This window comes from Bemisia tabaci, chromosome 10 (genome assembly GCF_918797505.1).
Source record: "Bemisia tabaci chromosome 10, PGI_BMITA_v3".
NCBI lineage: Eukaryota > Metazoa > Arthropoda > Insecta > Hemiptera > Aleyrodidae > Bemisia > Bemisia tabaci.
In genome coordinates, this window is record NC_092802.1 from 4,010,042 (window position 1) to 4,033,831 (window position 23,790).

General features: G+C 39.3%; 2 protein-coding genes across 4 annotated transcripts; one reads left to right on the forward strand and one right to left on the reverse strand.

Moving 5' to 3' along the window:
• The first annotated feature begins 2,144 nt into the window (after positions 1-2,144).
• LOC109041904 (protein D3) lies at positions 2,145-16,418 on the forward strand. 3 transcript variants are annotated; one of them, XM_072305592.1, is made up of 7 exons: positions 2,145-2,627; positions 4,136-4,262; positions 5,734-5,898; positions 7,567-7,656; positions 13,246-13,324; positions 14,788-15,066; positions 16,135-16,418. In XM_072305592.1, the coding sequence occupies exons 1-6, from the start codon at positions 2,454-2,456 to the stop codon at positions 15,005-15,007; spliced, it is 855 nt and encodes a 284-aa protein (XP_072161693.1). In that variant the 5' UTR covers positions 2,145-2,453; the 3' UTR covers positions 15,008-15,066; positions 16,135-16,418. The 3 variants fall into 3 exon arrangements, with proteins under 3 accessions (XP_072161693.1, XP_072161695.1, XP_072161696.1); XM_072305595.1 differs by having other exon boundaries at positions 2,479-2,619; XM_072305594.1 differs by lacking the exon at positions 7,567-7,656 and having other exon boundaries at positions 2,155-2,627.
• Positions 16,419-16,633: 215 nt separating this feature from the next.
• On the reverse strand, positions 16,634-21,393 carry LOC109041887 (uncharacterized). The gene is made up of 2 exons (XM_072305598.1): positions 20,094-21,393; positions 16,634-18,317 (listed from the first exon to the last, which is right to left on the reverse strand). Exon 2 carries the CDS (start codon positions 18,283-18,285, stop codon positions 17,476-17,478), a length of 810 nt encoding a protein of 269 aa, XP_072161699.1. The 5' UTR covers positions 18,286-18,317; positions 20,094-21,393; the 3' UTR covers positions 16,634-17,475.
• Positions 21,394-23,790: the final 2,397 nt, after the last annotated feature.

Genomic DNA, 23,790 nt, shown 5'->3' on the forward strand with positions numbered 1-23,790 from the left:
GAACCTCAGTTCACAGAGGATACATTCTCAAAAGAGTAATTTTTGGCGAGTCGGATAGAAAATTTAGCTTTTGAAAGTTCAACTAAAAATGTTCGCTCGTTCGTTTAAGAATATGAAGTATAACTATTTCCGTTCAGTCTTGTACAAGTGGTTGGCAAAGTTGCGTAATATTCCGGCGGTTTCATACCCTAAACGAGGTGGGTTAGAATTATGATCTACAGAATCAGACCAACATACACGATAAAAACAACTTAGTTCTAAAAAGGCTGCAAAAAAGAGGAAATATTTTTTAAAAAAAACTAGGGATTTTTGAGTACCTGTTACAACTTTGCTTTTAACTGGCAAAAAAAAAAAAAATTATAATCTTTCGAAACAAACCTGTCCTTAAATGTTCCCGTTTTTTGTAATTATCCCCCTGAATAAATTGTTTCATTGCGGATTAGACTTTTCACCGGATTTTCCTCGAAAAAAATATGTTTAACTACAAACTTCAAAACGCCGTATTGCAATGATTAATACTTCTATGCAGAATATCATAACGAGTCATGCTCATAATTTTTAGGAATAATCAGTAAAATCCACTCCCTGCAACTCGATAGTATCCTAGAAGTCTTAAAGGTATACTGATACTTTTGGCAAAGGCTCCTCATCTTCAGTGCTGCTTGTTACGAAATTTGTTTACGACTGTCCTCTGGGGGCAGTTTTTCGAGTTTAATGTCATCAAAATCTATCGACATAAACGAGCCATACGTGTCTCCAGGCGCTAGGGTAGCACTTTCATACACAGTGGTCTTAAAACAAAAAAATGCTACAAAATTGTACCCAAAAACGGTTTGCAGGGGATGAGTCAATGGTACGTGTGGACTTAAAATCATGGAAAATCAAATTCTTGGCTGATCCTAATTTCGATATGCCGCAATTTGAAATTTTCATAGTGAGTGCAAATTTTCTAGTGATTTTGATTAGCTTTTTTATTTATTAGTCCTTGGAATCTGTGTTAATCGGTTCGCGTTTTAACTCTTCGTTCGATTCATTTCGATCAAATACCTACCATTTCGTTACATGCAAACTTCCTATCACACTCTTTTTTCTAACAGAACAATTCGCCTTCTGCTGCATCTGCAGCAATTGTTGTTACGAATATGTTGTGCGTGCTGTTTTTTGCTAATTACATACTCGACTTTCTGAAGGCGTTTTTTGTGCACAAGTAGCGCAATCTGTCGGAGGACGAACGAAAAAGGGATCAATGGATTCGTTCAATCTCACTTCCGTTGTTCTCCAACAGGGTGCTCTACTCTCGCACATGAAACGCCTGCAAAGAGTCAAGTATGTAATGAGGTGAGATCAGCTCGCACAACATGTTCTTAACAACAATTGCTGCGGACGGAGCTGAAGGCGAATCGAAAACAACCTGGAAACAACGAATTTGTAGGAGGACTTTTTAGGACTGAAAATTTGTGACGCGGTATATTTTATTTTGCATTTAAACTTAGTTTATGCTTTATTTTACACAATAATAAAACAAATTACACAGCGGGTAACAAGGCTAATTTTCATGTAAATATTACCAGACAGTTTAAGCCAAAAACTCAGCCTTCCTTGGTTCGATAAAATAGTAAAAATTGGGAAAAAAACTAATAACGTACTAATAACTAATAACAGTACTTGGCTGTGCCTTTCAAAGTGAGAACAATTGTGTTACGCAATTAGAGGGAAGACTGTTATCTCCGGAGTGACAAGTATTTTCGCCAGAGAAAATCTCGGGAGGGACAACTATTTCCTGGGGAGTGATATGCGTTCTCTCCAGAGAGTTATCTATCCTGAGAAATTAGTTTTCCCTCCCGAGAAAATAGTTTTCTCCCTCGATGAAATAGTTTCCTCTCCTGAGAAAATAGTTTCTCTCTACCGAAAGAATAGTTTTCTTTTCCCAAGGAATAGTTTCCCCTCCTGAGAAAATAGTTTTCCTCTCCCAACGGAATAGCTTTGTCTCTTCAGGGAATAATTTTGTCTCCCTAGGGAATAGTTTTCCCTCCCGAGAGAATAGTTTTCTCTCGTATATTCGGTCATTTTATCGAATGAGAGAGATCTCAATCCAATCTTCCAAAGAGATCTTTCCAATTGATCTCAACTATGATAGGGAGCTACCATGCCGGTACAGAGTCAACCGAAATTAGTCATCGCGTAACTCGCGATGGACCATGTTCGAGTTTCTTAAAGGTGCTCCCCCGGCTGCACAATAGATAGAATACATTAATAAGGTGTGTAAAAATGTTGAGATTTTACTATTCATGGAAAGTGAGTCAGTTGCGTGCGCGACAAAAATTAATGTTTGGTGATTTAAATATTTTCATACGACCAGCAATAAATATCTAATACTAAGTTTCCAGTTTCGACATCAACAGATCTATCGCTTGAGAAGAATTGACTTCAGGCTCCACAAAGATCAAGGAACGATGTTCGTTGGTTCGTCAAAATTGAAATGGCTCGTATGGGCGCTGAGAGTGATGTGCGGGTTGCTGGCCGTCTCGTATGCAGGCGCCAACATCGCCGGAAAACTCAAGATAGCGCTGCTGAAACACGGTATCATCCCGGATATTATAACACAGGCACCTAAATTCGGTATCTACGTAAGACCACCCACCTTCTTCCTCTGTATAGATCCCCAATTTACTATCGAGAGAGAGTTAAAAACAGACTACTTTTCTAATTTCCGTAAATATTTATGTCAGAAAAGGAGAAAAATGGAAGTAAAACGATAAAAGTCCTTTGGAAGTTTTAGAGTTTTTGCATGCATAACATATTTCGCCGCTCATACGGTCGGTTTTGACTGACAGCTTTATAAGTATTTTGCTCTATTCGTATTGCTAAAATAAAATAAAAACCCCATGATTTCTCACCGCAGTGGGAACGTCAATCCACGTGTTATTTGAGGGACAGTATCCTTGGCAAAACTGGACGTCTTTCTGCCAAACGTAACCGTAGACGAGTAGGAAAGATGGGGTGTGCTCTAGAAAAATGCAAAAGAAACAATGTGAAAGTTGGCGCGATTCCTTTTGGAGAAATCGAAAAACAGGATTTTACATTCTGCCAAACGAAACTATGTGCCAACTAAATGCGGTACTCATGAGCCGTGGGAATGTGACAAGAGCGTTGTGGACATGGCCCATTAGTTAATTAATCACACGGGAGCCTTGCGGCGCCGGCTTCATTGCCGCTGACGTCACTGGCGCTTTATTATTCCCATTCATTCTTACGGCCCTCGATTTACGAGCACACCCCTTCTTTCCCACCTGTCTCTGGTTCCGTTCGGCAGAAAAACGTCCAACTGAACTTTCAAGCTACGCAACGGACAAAGGTTATATATTAGTCATTCATGTGCAAAGTCTTGGCCATCAATGCACGATCCCATGATTAATGTTACTGGCTCACTCTAATTTTGAACGTCATAATTTAGCTTATAATTTCGATTTCCTGCGAGCGAACTATACTGTCAAATTTTCACATGATATACATATACTACTATTCTGCACGTCTTGACGTGTCTTTAAATGAAGCATGTATGTATCCCGCGGGGTGATTATTGAAATTGATGGACAAAGCTGTAGACAAAGAAGGCAAATGAAAAAAATAATGATCCTTTTGGTCGAAACGGATGGTTGTTACGGACGAAGAGAGAAGATGATGGACTATGTATACGCTTTCTTGTGGGTTGCCTTCAGCCACTTTAGTACTTACCTTCTTTGCACATTACAACCAACCGCTTCCACATACAAAATCGCTCATTTTTCGCTCTGTCCTCTTTGTCCATCGCTTTGTCTACACTGGAAAAAAAAACACATTGGATCTAGAGTCCAGACTCTTAAAAACATCGACAAGAAAAAGTACTCTTGATTCAATCAGAATCTAGCTTAAATTAAGAACCAAGCCTCTTAATTTAAGCGGATTTCCTTTTGATGCAAAGCAAATATCCGATTGAATCAGGAGTATTTTTTCTTGTCAATGTTTTCAAGAGTCTGGACTCTAGATCTAATGTGCTTTTTTTCCAGTGTATCAATTTCAAAATGCAGCCCGCTGACTACAAGGATGAAGTCGCGCTGAATTGCATGTTATCGACTGAATGAAGTTTTGTTTTCAGATTGCCTTCGGGAAAAAGATGACGGCCAAGTTTGGAAACTTGCTGCCGATAGAAGCTGTTGATAAGCCACCGACTGCCATAAAATGGAAGGCACGTGAGGATGCTGTATACACACTCATCGCTTTGGGTGAGTTCGAACAATTCATTCCAGCAGTTACAAAATACAGAGTCCACCATGCGAAGAGCCTGCTCCCCAAAATTTATGTATTTCAAACTTCTCAAACTTTCACCGATTTTTCATCGATGTGTAGAAGATGCTTTAAGAAAATTTCAAGCATTACCTAAAGTTGATTTTTTAACCCTCTTCTCTTAGCCCTTGACTCATGGCGTGTTCTATCCATGCCCTGGTAAAAATTGGCAGTAGAATCTGTGTTCCAAAATACCATAGACCTACGGCCGGCTGTAAGATTTCCAATAGCTTCTATAGCCGGCTACACAATTTCTTATAGCCTTTTATAGCCGATGGCGATTAAGCAACTCACAGCCAGGCGATAAAGTGTATGCTAAACGTCACTAATTACGGATGCTAGGACTTGGTGAGTTTTTGGACCACTGCTCTCTTTTTGGGCCGTAGTATCTTGATTTATTTTGCGAGGAAAGCTCCGTACTTTTGATGGATGCCTGCCATTCCTAATATATTAGAGCGCCTTCAGTTTCGTATGATACTGTGCAATACCTCTGGTGTGAAATAGTTGCCTCAAGCGCCGTGGCACGCTGCGGTGCGGCAGGCGGGCAGCCAGCGCGAAACGCGCCAGGCGCCTACAAACCCAACAGGGATACTTCACGCATTGCGCAACGCGTGAAGTATCCTTGTTAGGTTTGTAGGCGCCGGTGCGTCGCCGCTCCGCTTTGTGTTAGGCTCTAATATTTAATCTGGCGGAGTCAGCGTTATTCAACTCATGATTTTGAAATGTTTGCAAATCCTGTATGGATTATTCTCGTTTTAATTGATGAAAAAAAAAATATGTATTAAAGGAAAATATAACGTGTGTTTTGTAAATATGAAGGTGGTTCCGTATCAAACTTAATGATTTCCAAAGCACACAAATTTCTACACAATTTCTTATCGCCTTTTATAATCGATGGAGAAAAAGCAACAGGCAGGCGATAAAGTGTAAAGCCCGGCGATAGGAACTATAGCCCAGCTGCATAATTTTTTATCGCTTCGTATAGCCCGGCCGTATGATTTTCTCCGCACTCTACAGCCAGCTATATGATTTTCTGTAACCTTCTTTAGTCGGCTATAAGAACTCCTATGGTATTTTGAAACGCAGCTCCTATCGCCAATTTTTACCAGGGTAAAGTTGATTTTTTAACCCTCTTCTCTTAGCCCTTGACTCATGGCGTGTACTATCCATGACACATGCATATTATTCTTTATTGAGAATGGTCCAATACAAATATTATTTACAGAGGGAGGGTGAACATATTTTTGACTGAACTGAACTCCAAAGTCCGATTTACCTGCCCAACTTGACACACGTGGCTCCCCTGAAAAATTTGCCTCTGTGCTTTGAGATTCCTCCTCCTTTTGATGGTGATGCGTTTACGGATATTTCCACGTGAAAATCATAGATTTGTGTTGCGGGTTGCTTCAGATTTGAACGCTACTCCGAAGGCACATCGAACGGACGAAACGGAGTCGGAGCGGCTTCTCTGGTTGGTCGTCAACATCCCTGCCCCTGGAAGTGACGCGGTGAAAGTAGCCGAGGGAAACACTCTCGCACCGTATGTCCCTCCAAGCCTCGATCCAATCAAGGAGGGTAAATTCAATCAAATAATACGAACAAATTGCATAAAATCAGATTTTTAAGTACCTCATAAGATAACGTAGATTAACGTACGTTTTACGTTATTTTTACTTCCTTCTGAGGACGTTTTTGCAGAGGAAAGGGAAGGTCAGCCGCTCTCTTCCATCATGCAATCTGTTTTGAACAAGAAAGGAGGGAGGTGGAGGGTCTTAAAGGTCCTAAAAACAGCATTTTATGTTTTGTTTTGTTCTTATAAAAAGTGACGGAACCGAGCGTAAAAGTCGAAGAGCAAGGATAATAGGTGGCAAAGCGTCGCGCTTTTATCAAGATCAAGGATTATGAGAATGATTGAAATAAGCGCGGCGAATGGGATACAAATCTACGTGCTCCCAAGTCGAGAAATTGCCTACCCTTGCGCAGTGAAGGCGGACTGAGGGCGCAGCGCCGGCACAGCAGTGAAAGGACGGAAATTCGGATTATGTCGTTTCTGAAATTAGCGGAAAAGTTTCCTCCTGCTAAACTAGGTCAACATTTTAAAGTATCTATTTCACTGAGTAAATAAGCAACTGTTAATAATAGATTCTCCTCAAAGTGCACAATGTGCGACATTTATCAATCATTGTCAAGCGCGAAAATGAGTACGTTATTGTCAACAGAGTCATGAGTGGAATCAAAGAAATAGGGGGGAGGGGAGGCTGGTACCTCAGAAATCTACTTGGTTTTTATCAGAAAGGATAAACTTTTTTAGATTAAAAAAAAGAAGAAGAAAAATAGGTACGTGTTATTTTTGTTATTTTCGAGTTAGAATTTCAATCAATTTTTCGGTAAGAACAGCTCAAAATTTTGACGGTTTTTAAACCTCTGCATTATTTTTCATTTTTTATGAGCAAGCAATTCAACAGTTTTTTTTTTAAATTTCAAGAAAATATTATACTTAGTTTTCTTTTGATACAGTAGAACGTGTTTGGGTATTTTATAAAACGCTAAATTGGAGATGCTCATTTTTTGACCTTAGCAATCGTAATGATGATCTATACCAGAATAAGCTTTCAGATTAGCTCTAGTCATTTTTAAACACAATTTTAGTGGGAGAAATGCAGAATACGTGCGTTTTCTCCTCTCACGGGAATTACAAAATCTATTCAAACTGTTTTCAGCACAAATTCAAAAAAGTTGAGGGACTATTTCATCTCTTTAAAAATATTGAAAAATTACACAAATTGAGGCATTGTGTGCAGGAAGGGCATTTTTGGTAGCGGTGTCTCATAATCTTCACTGCTATATTTTATATTTTACAGAGGAAACTATTCAGCGAATTTTCTGACATTTTTCGTTTTCAGCATTGTAACATCATGGAGAAAATGCAGTTTCCATAGAATTTGCTTTACTTGGACTGCATTTTGCAATTTGGAACTATAAAGTCTGGCCCGGTTTAAAAACAACGTATAAGCCATTAGTTTCCCTATGCACATAAGTGTTTTTTCAGATGAGCCAGAATGTATAGTTCCAAATTGCAAAATATGCAGTCCAATTATAATGGATGAAACGTCAGCGGAGATTCTGAGACACCGTAACCAAAAATGCCCTTTCTGCAACCCGCACTTCAATTTTCTACCAGTGTTACTTCTGCTGCGTTCCTCTTTTCTTTTTCCCCCTTATACTTTTTTCCTTTTTCGTTAGCTCCAGAGGAATGGAACAGCTTCGCAAAATCAATCGAGATGGTGCAGAGATTTCGTCACCAATTAAGTCAGATTGTCTCGTCTGATCAAGGTGTGATCTACTTGTATGTCCTTCATGTTTTTGAAATTTTCCTTGGATTTGATGTTCGAGATTTACTCCGATGTTTTTTCGCGGTGTTCGATGTATTTGTCATTTGATGTGTTGGGTGCACTCGGTGATCAATATACAATATCCCACAAAATTTCACCCAGGAAAATTAAAAAGCTAGCGCTTAGGCCAATTGCGAGGAAGAGAAATGCAGGTTGTAAGTCGGTCATGCCAAAAGGCCTTGGCTCTTCGTCATTTTCCTCGGCTGATGGTCGCAACCTTAAAAGGTTTGTGATTTTAGATACCGTCGAGATGAGTAGTCCCCCTTCGAATAGTTGAGTGACTTTTCGGTCAAGAAATTTAAAATAAATAGTGTTTTTCAGCAAGCGATAGGTAAGTGGGTACGTGAATATATACTCCCCAACTTGGTGGAATTCGAAAAAGTCACGACTCTTAAAAGGAACCAAAAGAAGGTTTTTTTGTGAAATCATGAATTGAGGGACGCTGATTAAAAAAGCGTCGTTATCAAGTAGCGAAAATAAAGATCTTTTCAAAGCAGATGTTGTCTCCAAAGAAATGTTATCAGTTTTATGTATCGATTCCTCGTCGTCTACGCGCAGGCTTGAAATATAATCAAAACTATCAAAGTCTCTCGATTTCTTCTCGTTCTGGCTTAGATATTCATCATGCATTGACCAAAAGCTGGTGATTAGTTTTTCCTCCAGTCCTTCATACTCTGGATGTTGACCAAAATATGTGGTGAGCCGATCGATATCTGAGGTCTGAATATATAAGTTAGACTGCCTCAACTCTTCAACGGTGTCGATATCTTTGAACCGAACGCGATTGCTCAAGAGTGTGAACATTTGACTTTGGTACACTGTCCCAATGATCAATGCTGAAAACGAAAATACTAAGAAGAGGATTTTTCCTGTGGAGTGTTTGCCGAGAAGAAGTGTCGGAGGACTTCCACAAAGGAAATAGCCGTAGATTACAAGAAATGCAGAGGTGCTCTCATACGTGCATATGTTTTGCTCGGTGTAGAACTCGCTAAACATGTTCGATTGAAAATACTGGAAAACCCGCTGCATGAAGACAAATGTAATCACCGTCACAAGAAAAATTACCCACAAGGGTGTGGAGAAACTTCTGAAGACGACTAGGTAGGAGGGCATGAACCCTTGTCGAGGTGCAGCGAAGCACAATACACAAGTTTCAACACCCACTGTGCGGTCAAATTTGGAGAAACCAAAGTCTTTGTAATCCGCTCCGCCAACGAATAAAATGATGTCGATATCGTACTTCTGACCTACTTCGGTATCCAGTGGATGTTCTACTTGTGGTGGTCTACTGAAAACATCAATAGAACAGTTCATACCGAATTGTAGCTGGTCCAAAGCATCATCCGCGTAAGTCATCCACGCGACAGTGTTCACTAAGCTCAAATATTCACTTGCGTCGTCGTGGCTATATGCGAAAACCACAGACTTGCCATGCAAATTTTTCATGGAAAAATCGAAGTAATCTTCCTCTTTGCGACCCTCGTAATGAAGGATCCTCTCTGAGTAGGGATCATGGCGGTAGCACACTTCATCTACGCAGATGACAACTCTCAACCCTCTGAAGAATCGCCAAAACGCTTTAAAACAGACTAATATTGCAGCCCTGGTGAACCTCATCGAGGTCATGTTCGTCACGTTCAATACTTCACGATTTGCAGTTTTTGGAGATCCACTCGACCTCCGAAGAACGAAGATCAAGTGATTTTCGGAGTTCCAAATCGTGTGATTATAGAGGTGGCGAGTAAAATAAAAAACTTGGTCTGATAAAACGGAGCCTCTCTCCAATTCTGACATTCCAATATGTAAAATCAACGATTTTGATGAAGTTGATGAGTCCGATGATATTGGAACATCAACGGCATCCTCTTCAATCTTTAAATCGAAGTCTCCGTGAGCATCTGAATATTTCTGCGCGTATGCAACTCTCCATGGTTCATCATCACTTTGGTTGAAGTAATAGGAAGGGTCGTCGAAAAATGATCCATGGAGAGTTCCATCCTCGATATTTCCACTCGGAGGCTTCAAAATCAAGTTGAATATGTCACGGAATTCGTTCAAGAAGAAAATCATATTTTTTGGATTGTAATCACGGGTATGTTGGTTCATAAGTTGTCCAGGATTGGTGATGAGGTACGTTGAAATCCTCATTTCGTGCAGATTTCGAAGGAAGGTATCGGCTGAAAGTTCGGGAACCAGGTTAACCACATGGAAAATCTCATGCTGCGATAGGTTTATGGTGTGCTGACAGGCTTGAAGAGCCAGGTCGATCATGTTCGACCTTGGTCCTTGGGTTTCAGGGACTTTTCGAAATGGAACTACCTTTCCCAGGCTGAATGTTAATAAAAAAGAACTAACACTGAATGAGATGATAAAATACATGGTAGAATATATTTAAAATTATGCCTTTAAAAAAAGGCGGGGTCTCACTGTGAGAAAGTTAAAAGCTTGGAGAGATATCAAGCGCATTAAAATTACTCCACAAAGTTTAGTTTCTATCCTTGCAAGTATGGCATATAACTTCGTTAAAACGGATGAAAATTCCTCGAGTTGAGATCTAATTTACACCACAAACTTATCAATGGGCCCAAAATCAAAGAATACGTACCTCTGGTGCAGTCAGTCACTATATTCCGTCAAAAATCTCCTCGCGGCTGGTCTGTGAGACGCTCACGTTCAAACGAACAGCCATGACCATTCCGCCAAGAAAAATGCTTAGAGTATGTTCGGAAATCGCGTTTGACTCTGATTGAACTTTTTACAAGTTTCTTTTTTGACACGATGATGGGATTCCGTAAATGTTATGTTCAAATAAACACGTCTCTTCAGAATGTGACACGTGTGTATGAAATGGAGAAGTATACACTTGTAAATTTTTCCACCTACATACACTCATCGTCCTTGGGTATTTCCCTGCATTTAAGGTCCACCTTAATGTGCAGCACGTTATCTGAAGTAATTTCACCATGAAAACTAAAATGGCAGAAGTTTGTAATTATAATCATCCTCTCAACTTTCGGGTCTCCTCAAGCTACAGTAATTCTATGCATATTTCTATATTTATGCAGGCACTTTGGAAAGCGTCTATTTTGAGACAAAGCGGCTATGATTCCGGGCCACGGCCCAAGATTCTAAATGTAATTATGCCAACTGCTTTGTCATTAAAAAGGTATCATTAATAATTGAAGGCGATTTTTCTGCCGCTTTGAAATTGCGAAGAGAATATGGCCATCGTATAGGTATACTTTTAACGTACATAGGCTGTCCCAAAAGTACCCGGACTGGTTCTGTAACTTCAAAATTACGATAGATACAGACATGATCTTGGTTTCATTTGAAAGATTAACTCAATATCTATCGATTAAGACCAAGATCAGCTCAATCGAATAAAAATTGACTTAGTTATGGCAATTTGAAATCAGTGAGTAAAGTTTACCCCTACGGTTTTTAAGGAAGATTTCTCGCTTACCAGGATTCAAAAAGTTAATCTTTGTTTCCGCTTTCCTCCGAATCTTCCATAACTTCCTTTTGCTTTTCAAAATACCGGTCACTAAACCGGATGCACTTACTCATGTGCTCTTGCCACTTCTCTAACATTGTTTTCCTGAATTCTTTCCCTGGGATGGAGTTGAAAAAGTTCTGAACTGCATTTTGGATTTCGGTCCTCGATTCGAATCTTTGTCCAAGCATTACATGGAAGTTTTTGGATGAGAACTCAATACCAGAACATACTTTTAGATATCAATATCGTCGATGAAGAATCTTCCTTAAAAACCGTAGGGGTAAACTTTACTCACTGATTTCAAATTGCCATAACTAGGTCAATTTTTATTTGATTGCGCTGATCTTGATTTTAATCGATAGATATTGAGTTGATCTTTAAAATGAGACCAAGATCATGTCTTTATCTATCATAATTTTGAAGTTACAGAACCAGTCCGGGTACTTTTGGGACAGCCTATGTATATACTCTTTAACGTATACTTACATTGGGAATCTCTACGTATCAAAATAAGACTCCGGACGCTCCCTCCCCCCCCCCCCCCAGGCTATGGTGCTGATGGGGAAGGCTCCAGGACCATGAAATTCAGATTCCTCAATTTTTCTAAAGTTGAAAGTACGATTTAACTTAAGGCGATTATTGTTTTTTCTGTGAGAGAGGTCTGAATTCATGCATCGAAACACATTATTATCTAGGTTAGGAGTTACTTACAGTATTTTTTGTCGCACAGCTCGTGTGCTAAGTGACATTTGATGAGGAAACATACGCGATAAGGCTTGAACTCGCTCCTTGTCAAGAGGTCCATCAAATAAATAAAATATCGACAGTGAAACTACCAAACCACATATCTTGATTTAGGACGGTGTAGACTTCCAGTCAGACTTTATTTATTGAATGGAAAACTACTCAGCATCAATTCTTGAAAACTTCCGCGTTGTTTCCTTTCCAAGAGAGGGGAACTCGGTAAAAATTTCAGGAAATAATATCGATTTGCTCTTCTTCAAAAAAATAAAATGGGAGCGGAGATTTCTAAACACCGCAAACGAGATACGTGGTCTGGTAGTTTTACCGTCGATATTTACTTATTACTTACAGCCTGCAGAAAAAATGTTCCCACTTTCATCGTGATCGTCGAAGGAAGTGATCGATTTGCCTTGAAAGTATCCTGATACTACCAAACAACGATAACAACCTCGTAGACACATCAATTCAACAAGAAAATAGCGAAAAATAAGGCCGAAGTTTGACCCATTTGCCCCCCCCCCCCCCTCCCCGGTAACTCGAAAACGGGTCCTATACTCATCTTGAAATTTTTTCCTGAGTTTTCTGTTATTATAAGCTTCCACTTAAACGTTGGTTCGATGGTCGAATCGAATACCGAAAAAGGGGCGAAATTTTGGGAGGCTCTTTCGACTGTGTAAGTCTGTAACCACGTTTCTCGTTTGCAGTGTTAGAAAATGTCCGCTCTTATGTTGTTTTTTTTTTTTAAAAAAAAATAACAAATCGACACAATTTCTTGCATTTTCGCAGGATTTTCTTCGCACAGGGAAGAAAAATCATCGCAGTTTTCAAGAATTATTGCTGTTGAGTATTTATCCATTTAAAAAATAAAGTATGACAGGAGGTCCACATCGTCGCAATCCGAGGTACATGGCTGCGGACTTACACCGTAGATTTAAGCACGGTCTTATTTCTTCTGCTGAAATCATGTTGTTCTAATACAGTTGTTTTCTTTTTAGGTTCACTTTTGGAGTAGAGAAGAGGATAATAAATGAAAATAAAATCATGAGCGTATATCCAAACGCAATCAAATACGTCAGAATTAAGTATATCTAAATAGGCCAGGTCAATGCACCATTATCACCGGAAGTCTCGCTTGCACTGAAACAGATTCTCGCCTTTAAAAAACAAAAGGCCGAGTCGCTTTGCAATTGTAATTGAGATAATATTTATTTCTGCATTTTCCCATGCATTAGCCGATAATGGACCACATTGGTATTATTGATTCTTGTTTTTTTTATCTTTTTTCAGAGGATCACCGGATTCTCTTCATGGTATTTGAACAACCGGGCGGAAATAAGAATTTCACGTTCCCAGTTTTAGATGACGAGTAAGTAAGACTCATATAGTCGCATTTTTCTCTTCCTAATCTTTTTTAGCCTACTTTATTCGTCGCGATTAATTCGTTATTAGTGACCATGAGTCCTACATTTATTGACACCATAAATCATCGAGGAGAACCAAATATGACCATCCGTCTGAAGGGGGTATCAAAATTTTTTCTACCGGGGTGATGGAGGAGGGGGAGGGGAGAGTAGAGAGAGAATACAATTGAGGGGCTTGAAGGACAAGGCGCATACAGGCAGTTTTTAAAAAAATTGAGATATTTTTAATTTCAAGTAAATCTAGTCTTGATGCAAATTCTGTGAAAAAATCGCTCCCAAATTCCAATTTTTAAGCATCAAAATGTCAGTTTGAACTTTTTTTCCGCCATAAGGATCCACGTATAATTTCGAAACTTCAAACACGTATTTCTCGAAATAGCAGAAACTGCACTTGTGCGCCTTGTCCTCCAAGCCTATCAATTATCTCGTGACGTTGACTCCTTCGGATCTGAGGGGTTTGAACTGAGAATTCTCGTTCACGCCAAAAATTCTCATCCTGACTTATCTCTGGTAAATGTGGAACATTATCAATGTGACATCGAAATGCTTTACATGACAAATCATTATAATGTCCCTCTGATATAACTCTGACCTCACTCTGAACATTTAGACGTCAATATGATGTCACTGTGATGACAGAGTGTTCAACGGACATCACAGTGACGTCAAATTGCCTTATGAAACACAAAGACGATTTCATTATAACATCAGGAATGTCCAAAGACATAAAGACGGAGCGCTAAAAGCAAAAAATGAAGCTTCTTTTTAACCACCTCTACTATTGGCTAGAGGATTGGCGGCGAAATCGGGACAAGTTTGAAATTCAAATGTAGGGCGGGAACTAAATAAAATTGCGGAAACAAAGTATTTTAGGTTGATTTTTTCCCAAATTCACTTACACACTCATATTTTTATAACTTTAGGTTATTTTTGGTCCGTCGTCGACCGATTAATTTCATTTGGGAGTAACGGTCATCTACGACTGTAACGGCCTGTTTGAACCGGCAGAACCACCATGAGCAGAAGAAAAACTAACTTTATCTGAGATTACTGCCTGTTACCGAGCAAAAGTAGGTGTATTATAGTAGGGCGCAGTCCCAACTTTCTTAATATATTCGTTTTAGGCATTTAAAATACGTTTCGAAGAGAAATGTGGAAAAATCAAGAGGACAAGTTCAAATCAAATTTCCGTTTGCCGCCATGGATTCCCGCGCTCATTTACACACTCACATAAGCACCCAGCGCCAAACCAGGCTTCACTTTTTCCCCGTGCTTTTAGATACGAGCACTCCGTCTTTATGTCTTTGGGAATGTCACAATGTCCCCCATTTACCAGAGCTGGAGAAACTAACCTCAATTTTTTTTCATTACTTCACTGCCTAAATTTTTCTTCCTCTTTTAATTCCAGTCCAAACGACGCGCGACGGAACGAATTCAACGTTCATAAGTTCATAGAGGAGCATAAACTGGTACCCCCGGTGGCGGTCAACTTCTACATGACGCGAGAAGGACTCCTGGAGGCGGAGGAGACGCTCTCGAAAAAGAGGTCAAAGGGCGCGGAGGGCGTCAAGGGCGAAAGGTTCAACCCCCACGAAGAAGAGGAGGAGAAGGAGATTGAATATATTTAGAGCGCCTTAAACAGAGAAAAAAGATTCGATGCTCTTATGATGCTTATAGTTAATCCCAGGTACTTTCGGATTTTCTTATCGTAGTTAATATATTAATTTCAAGGTCGCAAAAGATACCTAATGGTCTATAGAAAAAAATGAAATTCAAGATGTCAAAAATTGCCATTTTCCTCACAAAGGAACGTAAATGGATTTCCGTGTTGCCAAATTTTCCTCGCGCGAATTGCATTTTTACCAGGAGAATTGTGAGCATTTCTACTCTGGGAAAAAGTCTCTTGGATCCAGAGTCCAGACTTTCAAAAAATTAGACAAGAAAAAATACTCTTGATTAGATCGGATTTTCGCTTGAATCAAAAAGAAATCCGCCTAAATTAAGAGTGTTGACTTTCGATTCATGTGAAAATCCGATTGAATCAAGAGTATTTTTTCTTGTCAAATTTTTCAGAAGTCTGGACTCTACATCCAAGAGACTTTTTTTCCAGCACTACTGAAAATTTCATTGATATTTTCTCTGATTTCGTGCAAAAATCTAGACGAATTTTTGACAAAAATTTCACGCATGCATTCCCTTAAAAAACTGAATTGTTCGAGCTAATTTTGCAACCTTGGAATGAAATTACGTTCCCTAGTCCGAGAAACGACGAAATGAACGTATTTAATCAAAAAGAGCTTTAACCATCCTGACGTGAGCCTTGAGATCCATCAGCATACATGCATGGCAGGGCTCATGGCACAATGGATATAGTTCCTTTTGATTTAAACACATCCAAATGTCTGAAGTGCTCCCTAGATCCGACCCTGGCAGTGAATTGTACATCTAGAGGATGCAAGTTTAACTACCAGGGCAGTGAAAATAACATTTAGAACACATTTTGAATCCTACAATATGAAGCACCATAATATTATTATATTCTGGTTGGTAACAATACTTCAATTCCGATAACAATGCTGTATTGTTACCGGGATCGAAAAAATTGTTGCCTCAAAAGTAGGAGTGTTAAGCTGCTGTCCTATAACGAGTTCGACTGTACAGTTATTGATATTCGCGGGCTAAATGGACAGTCTGTGTGCACTATGCATACGCAAATTGTCGGACTATACAATCGAGACTGCTCGTGTGACAGCAGCTCAATCACGATGGCATCGCGCCTTCAATTATGCAGATGCAACACGGACATCCATCAAGCACGAATAGTTGTATCTCTGCGCCGTCATCGAGTAGCGTCTTCTCCCTTGCTCTATTTCTCAATTTTGCCTTGGTCCCGATTATTTTATCTGTAGTGGTGCTCCAAGGGTAGGTTGGGCCTGGAATCTACTGCAAGTCTTGTAAGAGCATCGATTCTTTTTTGCTCCACGATAGATGCTACTACGTGCATTTCAAAATAAAACAAAATGTAACTAATGGGTCAGATTTTCTAATTTGTATATTTTTTTGTGAGAATACTACATTTTTTAGTTTTGATAAAAAGTACAGAGTCTCAAAGTCTTTTTGTAGCCGTTGTCCGGAGAATAGGCGTTATTTTACGGAAGACACATTTTCAAAAAAGCAATTTTTGTAGCGTCGGGTCGAAACATTGACTTTTGTTTCAACAAAAACCGGTCTCTAAAGTGTTTTCAGGAATGAGGTAAAAGTTTTCCAGTTGAGTTTTGTGTAAATTCAGTTGCGATTTTTTTACAAATTTTTGGCGATGAAAGCGCTGAGATCATCAATATCTGAGCGATTATCCTCAATCCCGTCGCAATTTTATCTCTATAAAATCGCGTTCGATAAAATCGACATTTTATTTCAATTCATCATGGTTTTTGTTCGATAGTATTGCGATAAATCACAAAATAAATCGACGAAATCGAAATTGGACGTATTTATGCTATATGGTTTACGTGCAACATAGCTCCTTTTAGCATAAATGCACCCAATTTATGCGATGAAATTGCGATAAATCGATGTCGATACAATTGCGATACATTTTCCGATCAAATAGCAACATACCCGGACACTGCTACTTGGATACAAAGAATAATAACTCAGTGCGAGACTTAAAGCGAATTTTCGCGATCGAATATCATTCACCGTTGAATGATATTCGACGATTGTGCATTTTTTTTCAATGATATTCGACTTCTTCGTTGGTCTCACCAGAGACCGTTGAAATCCATCAATTTGAAATTTCGAATTCACCTCGGGACTTGAATTCGATTTTTGAATTGATGCAATCTATGTCAGAAACTTTATCTCTCACCAAAATTTTTGTTCTGTCATCTCTATCTGTTGTTGTGTTTTGTCAATTCAAGTCTGCTGTTTTCGCAATTTCTGTGTTTTAGTGTTTCGTGTTTTCTTATTTTCTTCTTAATTTCATTTAGAAAAAAAATTTGAGCTCTGATTGGCTCCTGACATCACCGATCATCGGCATCACTCAGCACTGATCAATTCGTTTGATGAATGACATTCGATCGCGAAAATTCGCTTATCACAACAATTCATGATCATAATTTGTATAATTCCTAAAACTCCACTCCTCCACTCCCGGCAACACGATTGTATCCCAGAAATCCGGAGGGTACACCGGTACGCTCGGCAAAGACTCCTCATCCTCAGCACGGTTCTTGACGTCATTCCTCCGATGACCATCCTCCGCTGCCGGTGATTCGACGTCATCAAAATCCAACGGCATAAACGCATCGTGCGCGTCACCCGGGGTAGGCGTGGTATTTTCATGTGCCGGTGTTAAAACAGGATCATCCAAAGGTGTTAAAATCAAGGGCTTTGTGTCATCCGGTGTCTCTTCGGTGATCAACGGTGGCAACGGTGCGACAAGATACTGTATTTCCGGCTCAAAGGCGGGTGTTGCGTTCGACGTTTCTGGAGTTGGGGTGGTGATTTCCGGTGGCGGCCGTAGGACGGGATGAGGGATTTCCGGTTCCGGTGCTGATGTTGTGTTGAACGGTACTGTGTCATCTGGTGTTTCGGTGGTGTTCAACGATGGGAGCGACGTGTTGAGGAAAGGTAGTTCCGGCTCGGGTGCGAATGTTGTATTCGATGCTGCTGTACCGTGTGTTGTACTCCATGGTTCTGTATCATTCGAACTTTCGGCTGTTGTACTCCATGGTTCTGTATCATTTGACGTTTCGGCTGTTGTACTCCATGGTTCTGTATCTGCGAGCGGCGGTGGTGGGAGGGGGTCTGGAGCTGGCGGCTCAGGGGCTGCAGCGGCCGCCGAGAAAGTAGCGGAGAAAATGATTGCCATGAAGTCAATTGCTGTGAAAAAGGGATGCTTCATTTTTGTCCCGCATTAGCTCGTGGCCATGGCGACTGGAAATAGGTAAAAGAAGGATTCAAAGTTCGTGCAAGTTGGAACACAAAGAAAAGAGTATTTTCCAGCTTTTTTCTCATGGTTTTCATATCGATAGTTAGAAAAAGCTAATAACTTCAATCAGTAAATAATTTAAAATAAAATACTAATCTTGGAAATTAGAAATAACTATATTTTTACTGATATTTTAAACGTGACTAGATTTCATTGAATTACAAAATCAATATTTTTGATAAACTATTAAAATTATGATAATAGAAGAAATGATAAATAATAATGATGATGATAGATAATGATAATGATAATGATAATGATAATGATGATTATGATAATAGTGGGAAAACACTTAAATCTAATTGCAATGTTGCAAATCTCCTCTCAGATGTTATTTTTTTATAAAAAAAGACGAATAAACGGTTTTTCTATGCGTAGAAAATTTATGTGAATTTTTTTCGCTTGTTAAAATAATCTCAAAAAATTTGGAAAAGGTGTTTGGATTCGTTTGCTCTTCAAAAAGTTATACATGATAGGAGATTTTTAAGCGTAGTAAGTAAGTACGCATTTTTTTACTTTATCCATTGATGCGTCATAACCTTTCAATGACATTGGTTTTGATTCACCTGTTTGTAAGGTAGGGGCTTCAAAATGTGACCGTTAATGGGGGAAGGGCCCTTAGCGCACAAAAAATAAAAATTTATAAATTGATACAAGAGAACCCAGGAATAAATATGAACATTTTGGGACAAAACACCCATAAACATCACATAACTAATTAAACTATAAGGGAATCACAGAACGCTGGTTTTAAGTTTGCAGTTCGAAATATCTAATTTTGAGAAAAAGCCATTATCAATTCAGATCTGTTATGTTCAGAGTATGAAATCACAAATTATACAATTTTACATCTTTCTATTGGTAGTTGGCAACAAACTTCCCTAAACTCATTTTATAGAACACTAGAGAGTGTTTTCCGTCGAATTCTCAAAATCCGGATTTTCAATGCAATCCGACAAACATCACTTCTGAAAGTTTTTCCCTCGTGGACTGAGGTCTCTTTTCCCATACGGTCAATTGCGTATCTCAGTCAAGCTGTTTTAAAACATCCTCTCCAATTTTAGTTTTTAAAAGAAAACAGAACCAACATCATGGTTTGAAATATTCACAGACCGTTCTTGATTTGGAGAAAAAAAAATCACCGAGTTTTTTCAAGAAATGACGCTCAGAGGTCTTTAGTGCAGTGTAAGTATGACAGGAAGTCTGCAACGCCGCAAACCGATATACGCGTTTCTGTAATTTCACTATCAAAATGTAGAATCAAACGTAGAAAGGAGGTTATCGATGGCCCATATGCGAAACCACGTATCTCCATTTGCGACGCTGCAAATCCTATCATACTTTGGTTTTGTATTGGAAAACTATTCAACGTTATTCGGATCCAGCAAATTGGCAACATTGTCTTTTCTCCATTTCAACCTATGGAAATGTATCGATTCTGGAAGGGACCAGGTGCTCCTGCAAGAATCGATTATTTAGCATAGGTTTAAATGGAAGGAATCCGGTGTCGCCAAATTGCTGGATCCGCCCCTGGAAAACTTGCTTGATTTTTCTTCTCAGATAGCAGAATATCCTGGATAAATTTTAAACTATAAAGCTGAATTGTTTCACTTGAAAGAATTGAAATGGGAGCGGAGATTTTGAAACATCGCGATGAGGATGTGTGGTTTTGCACGTTGGTCATCGTTTTTCCATGACAATTTTGTAGAAAAAAATCTTACCTCTTGGATAGAACGGTGAGACGGAATCTGGCCCGTCTGTTGAACAAATTAGGACAAACATGAGTTTTCCAGATTTTCCTCCTCGCTCTTCCCAGCTCTCGTTTGAAACTGTGACAACTTCTCAGATTTTCCAGTTAGCGTCCTTGGGCGTTATCAGTCTTTGAAAATAACAATGGGTCGAACCGTGCTTGAGTAAATTATACTTCACAGTGGCGATTCCATTTCCTTTAGTGTTGTGACGGTTTTGTATTTAAAAGCACGTAACTTGAAATTTCGGATCATAAATCCGTTTTAGTCGTATTTTAATCGCATAGATGGATCGCATTTAGCAAAAAGGAACCAGCGCAATTATGGTGTTATAAACATGTTGCTTCTTCGCAAGTATCAAAAAAATCTCCTAGAATATCAAATATTTTGCTTCCCACCAAAAATTTTTTTAATTTTAAAGGACATTAATTTTGTAAATCTTAATACCGTACATATTTTGAGTATTTTTAAAAGAAAAGAAGAAGCCGCACAATTTTGAAAACACTGTAATCGCGCTGGTTCCTTTTTGCTAAATGCAATCCAAACGTTAGAATGAACAGTGTCGAATGATGTTTCCTCTTAAATCATCTACCAATCGTTAGGGTGTCTCTCCTGTTACACTGAAAAACAAATCTGCTCTAAACAGTAAACACAACAGTGTGTTAGTTTGGTTCTTTTCTTCCAAGACACAATGGTGTGTGCCAAAAACACACGACGTGCTCAACTGACACGCCATTGTGTTCCTTTTTGTGTTTCCGGCATTGAATCAAAGGACTTGATCCCAAGGAAGCATTTGCTGGCAAACTACCAGTGCCCACCCACAGATAGTGGGGACACAAATTGTAAGCTTACCGACGCTGAAATTCCCGAACCACGTATCTCGTTTGTGATGGTTAAAAATCTTATCTTCTTTAATTCTTTAAGTCTTTAAATCTGGACTAATGTTTTAAGTCTGGGCTCATTCTTTAAGTCTGGACTAATTCTTTCAGTCTTATCTTCGCTCCGATTTTATTGTTTTAAAGAAGAAAAAATGAGCATCATTTCCTGAAATTTTCTCAGAATCTGCTTCGTTTAAAGAAGAAAAACCATGGACCTTTTTAAGAAATGACATTGGGTAGCTTTTCATTTTAAAAAATGAAGTACGACAGGAAGGTACCAGAAATAATCGGACCAGTGAACTCAGATATATTTAGCAGGAGCGTAACAGTAATAGTGCCTATGTATTCGGCACTTATTCAGTGCAACGATGGTTGCCTGACGCTCTTATTGAAGGCAAACCAGGAGAATCTCTAGAACTTAGAATCTGAAATGAATCTGACTGGAATAACGAGACTGAATCGAACCGACCTGAAATTGTCTTTGATATTTTGAAAAATCGATACGAATCAAGTATGGTGACCAATGTTTACAAGGTACGAAAGTATGATAATCGCTTGTAATTCGCTTTCATTCTTCGTTAACATGGTAACTTTTGTAAAAAGATTGAACAATTTTGCATAATATTTTTCATTTCATTTAATTTTATTTCTGAAATTGTTTCTTTTCATACAATTTTTCATTTTTCATTTTTTATCGCATGTGATTCTTAAAACAAAAATCGACGTTTACTCATCAATCCATGCAAAAACATAACACGTCCAAAAAAATACTCACCAACAAATTCAGTGCATATTAAGCAGGATCGTCAAAATTGGCCATAATTCATTCTGCACACTCTTAGTAACAGTGAATGGCTTTTCCAATACGACCATATTTTACATCATTTTTTTAAATTTTTTCCCTCGCCTACACAATCCGATTTTTTTGACCTGTCGCGTCTGATTTTAACATAGACTGAATGATTTTCCTGCGATCCTTTCGCATTTGTCTGATCACGTCCAAGATCGACCAGTCAAATTCCAAATCCCAAGGTTTCGGTTATAGAGCCTCCAATCTATTTTCGGCTCCGAGCGCCGAAAAGCTGCGGCAAAATGTACAAGTCACGCTTCTTTAATTTGACAGCTTTTATGCGCACATCACATTCATTCGCCTCATTCAGTAGTCGGACGCGCGGCGGGTTAAGCTTTACCTTATGACACCGCGCCAAACCTTCGCCTGCGGGTCTAGAGTCGCACAGTGGATCGAGTCAATAAGAGAGGTCGGACAAAATTTGGACGCTTATAACTCGGTCTATAAAAAACTGAGGTTCTGAAAGCGGTTCCGTTGATTTCCTCGTGAACTCTTCTTTCAGGAACACACCTTAAAAGGAGGGGTTGCGATTTGAGCCGAAATCGGCCCCTCCACGGAATTGATTAATTCTTGGATATTTTGCAGTTGACGGTGCATATATTTTATTTTTTTTTTTTTTATTTATTTATTCTTTTGCTTTTTGCACATTCGGCTTCACAAAAACGTCATTTTCTAAATAAAAGTACTGATAGGTATAAACATATTTACATACAAATCGTCTTAAATTCATTCATTGACATTCAAAAATTCATTGATTGAGTACGGGCATTTTTCAATCAAATGCCTTGTGGCCAGCTTATCGAATGTTGGACTATATATGCTTTCCTGTATAAATATTTGGCAATTTATCAAAGAATTTCCATGCCTTATATGACGGAAATAATCGAGTTTTGCCGATACTCCAGTCTTTTGGCTGCGAAACAGGGGCCTATACATGGCTCCGTAGCCGAAAATACCTGAAATTTCGCGTTTCCGCGGTTCTACCTCAGATTTCGACCTGGGCCCAAAGGCGACGGGGGATGAGCTTCAAATATGGTGTCTGGGACACCTAGACACGTAACATACTTGAATATGATCAACCGTCGCCATTGGGCCCAAGGAACACATGCGGAACCGCGGAAAACATGGATTTTCAGCTATTTCAGGCTAAAAAGTTGGAAAAGTTCGATTTTGAGGTTGGGCCCAAAGGCGACGGTTGATCATATTCAAGCATGTTACGTGTCTAGGTGTCCTAGACACCATATTTGAAGCTCATCACCCGTCGCCTTTGGGCCCAGGTCGAAATCTGAGGTAGAACCGCGGAAAACGCGAAATTCCAGCTATTCTCGGCCACGGAGCCATGTTTAGGCCCCTGTTTCGCAGCCAAAAAACTCGAGTATCAGCAAAACTCGATTATTTCCGTCATATATGCACCGTCAACTGCCAAATATCCAAAAATTATTCGATCCCGTGGAGGGGCCGATTTCGGCCCAAATCGCAACCCCTCCTTTAAAATGTGACGAAATAAACACCCAAAATTTGCAGTTTTAGTCAACAATTTTATGTCCGACTTCTGTAATTGACTCGATCCATTGTGCGTCGAATAACATCTCCGCATTCCGGATTCCATCTCCATTGCATGAAAACGTGTAAGCTAGTGAAGTTTCCCAATATTCAACCACCGGCGAGTGGTCTAAGGACCATGTTCGTAGTTACTTTTTGCTCTTTCAGCAAATGTTTTCCTTAAAGAGACGCACGGGGCTGATTATTGAAATTGATAGACAAAGCTACACGGAGAAAAAAACTTCGTGCGTGGGACCCGAAGTTTAGGTCATATGGATCTCTGAAGTTATCGGATTGAGCATCTGAACACTTTAGATCTAGCTGTCGAGGTTCGGATCACACATCTGAAGCTTCAGTTCTTACATCTGAAGTACTTCGGTTTTCACATCCGAAAAACTTC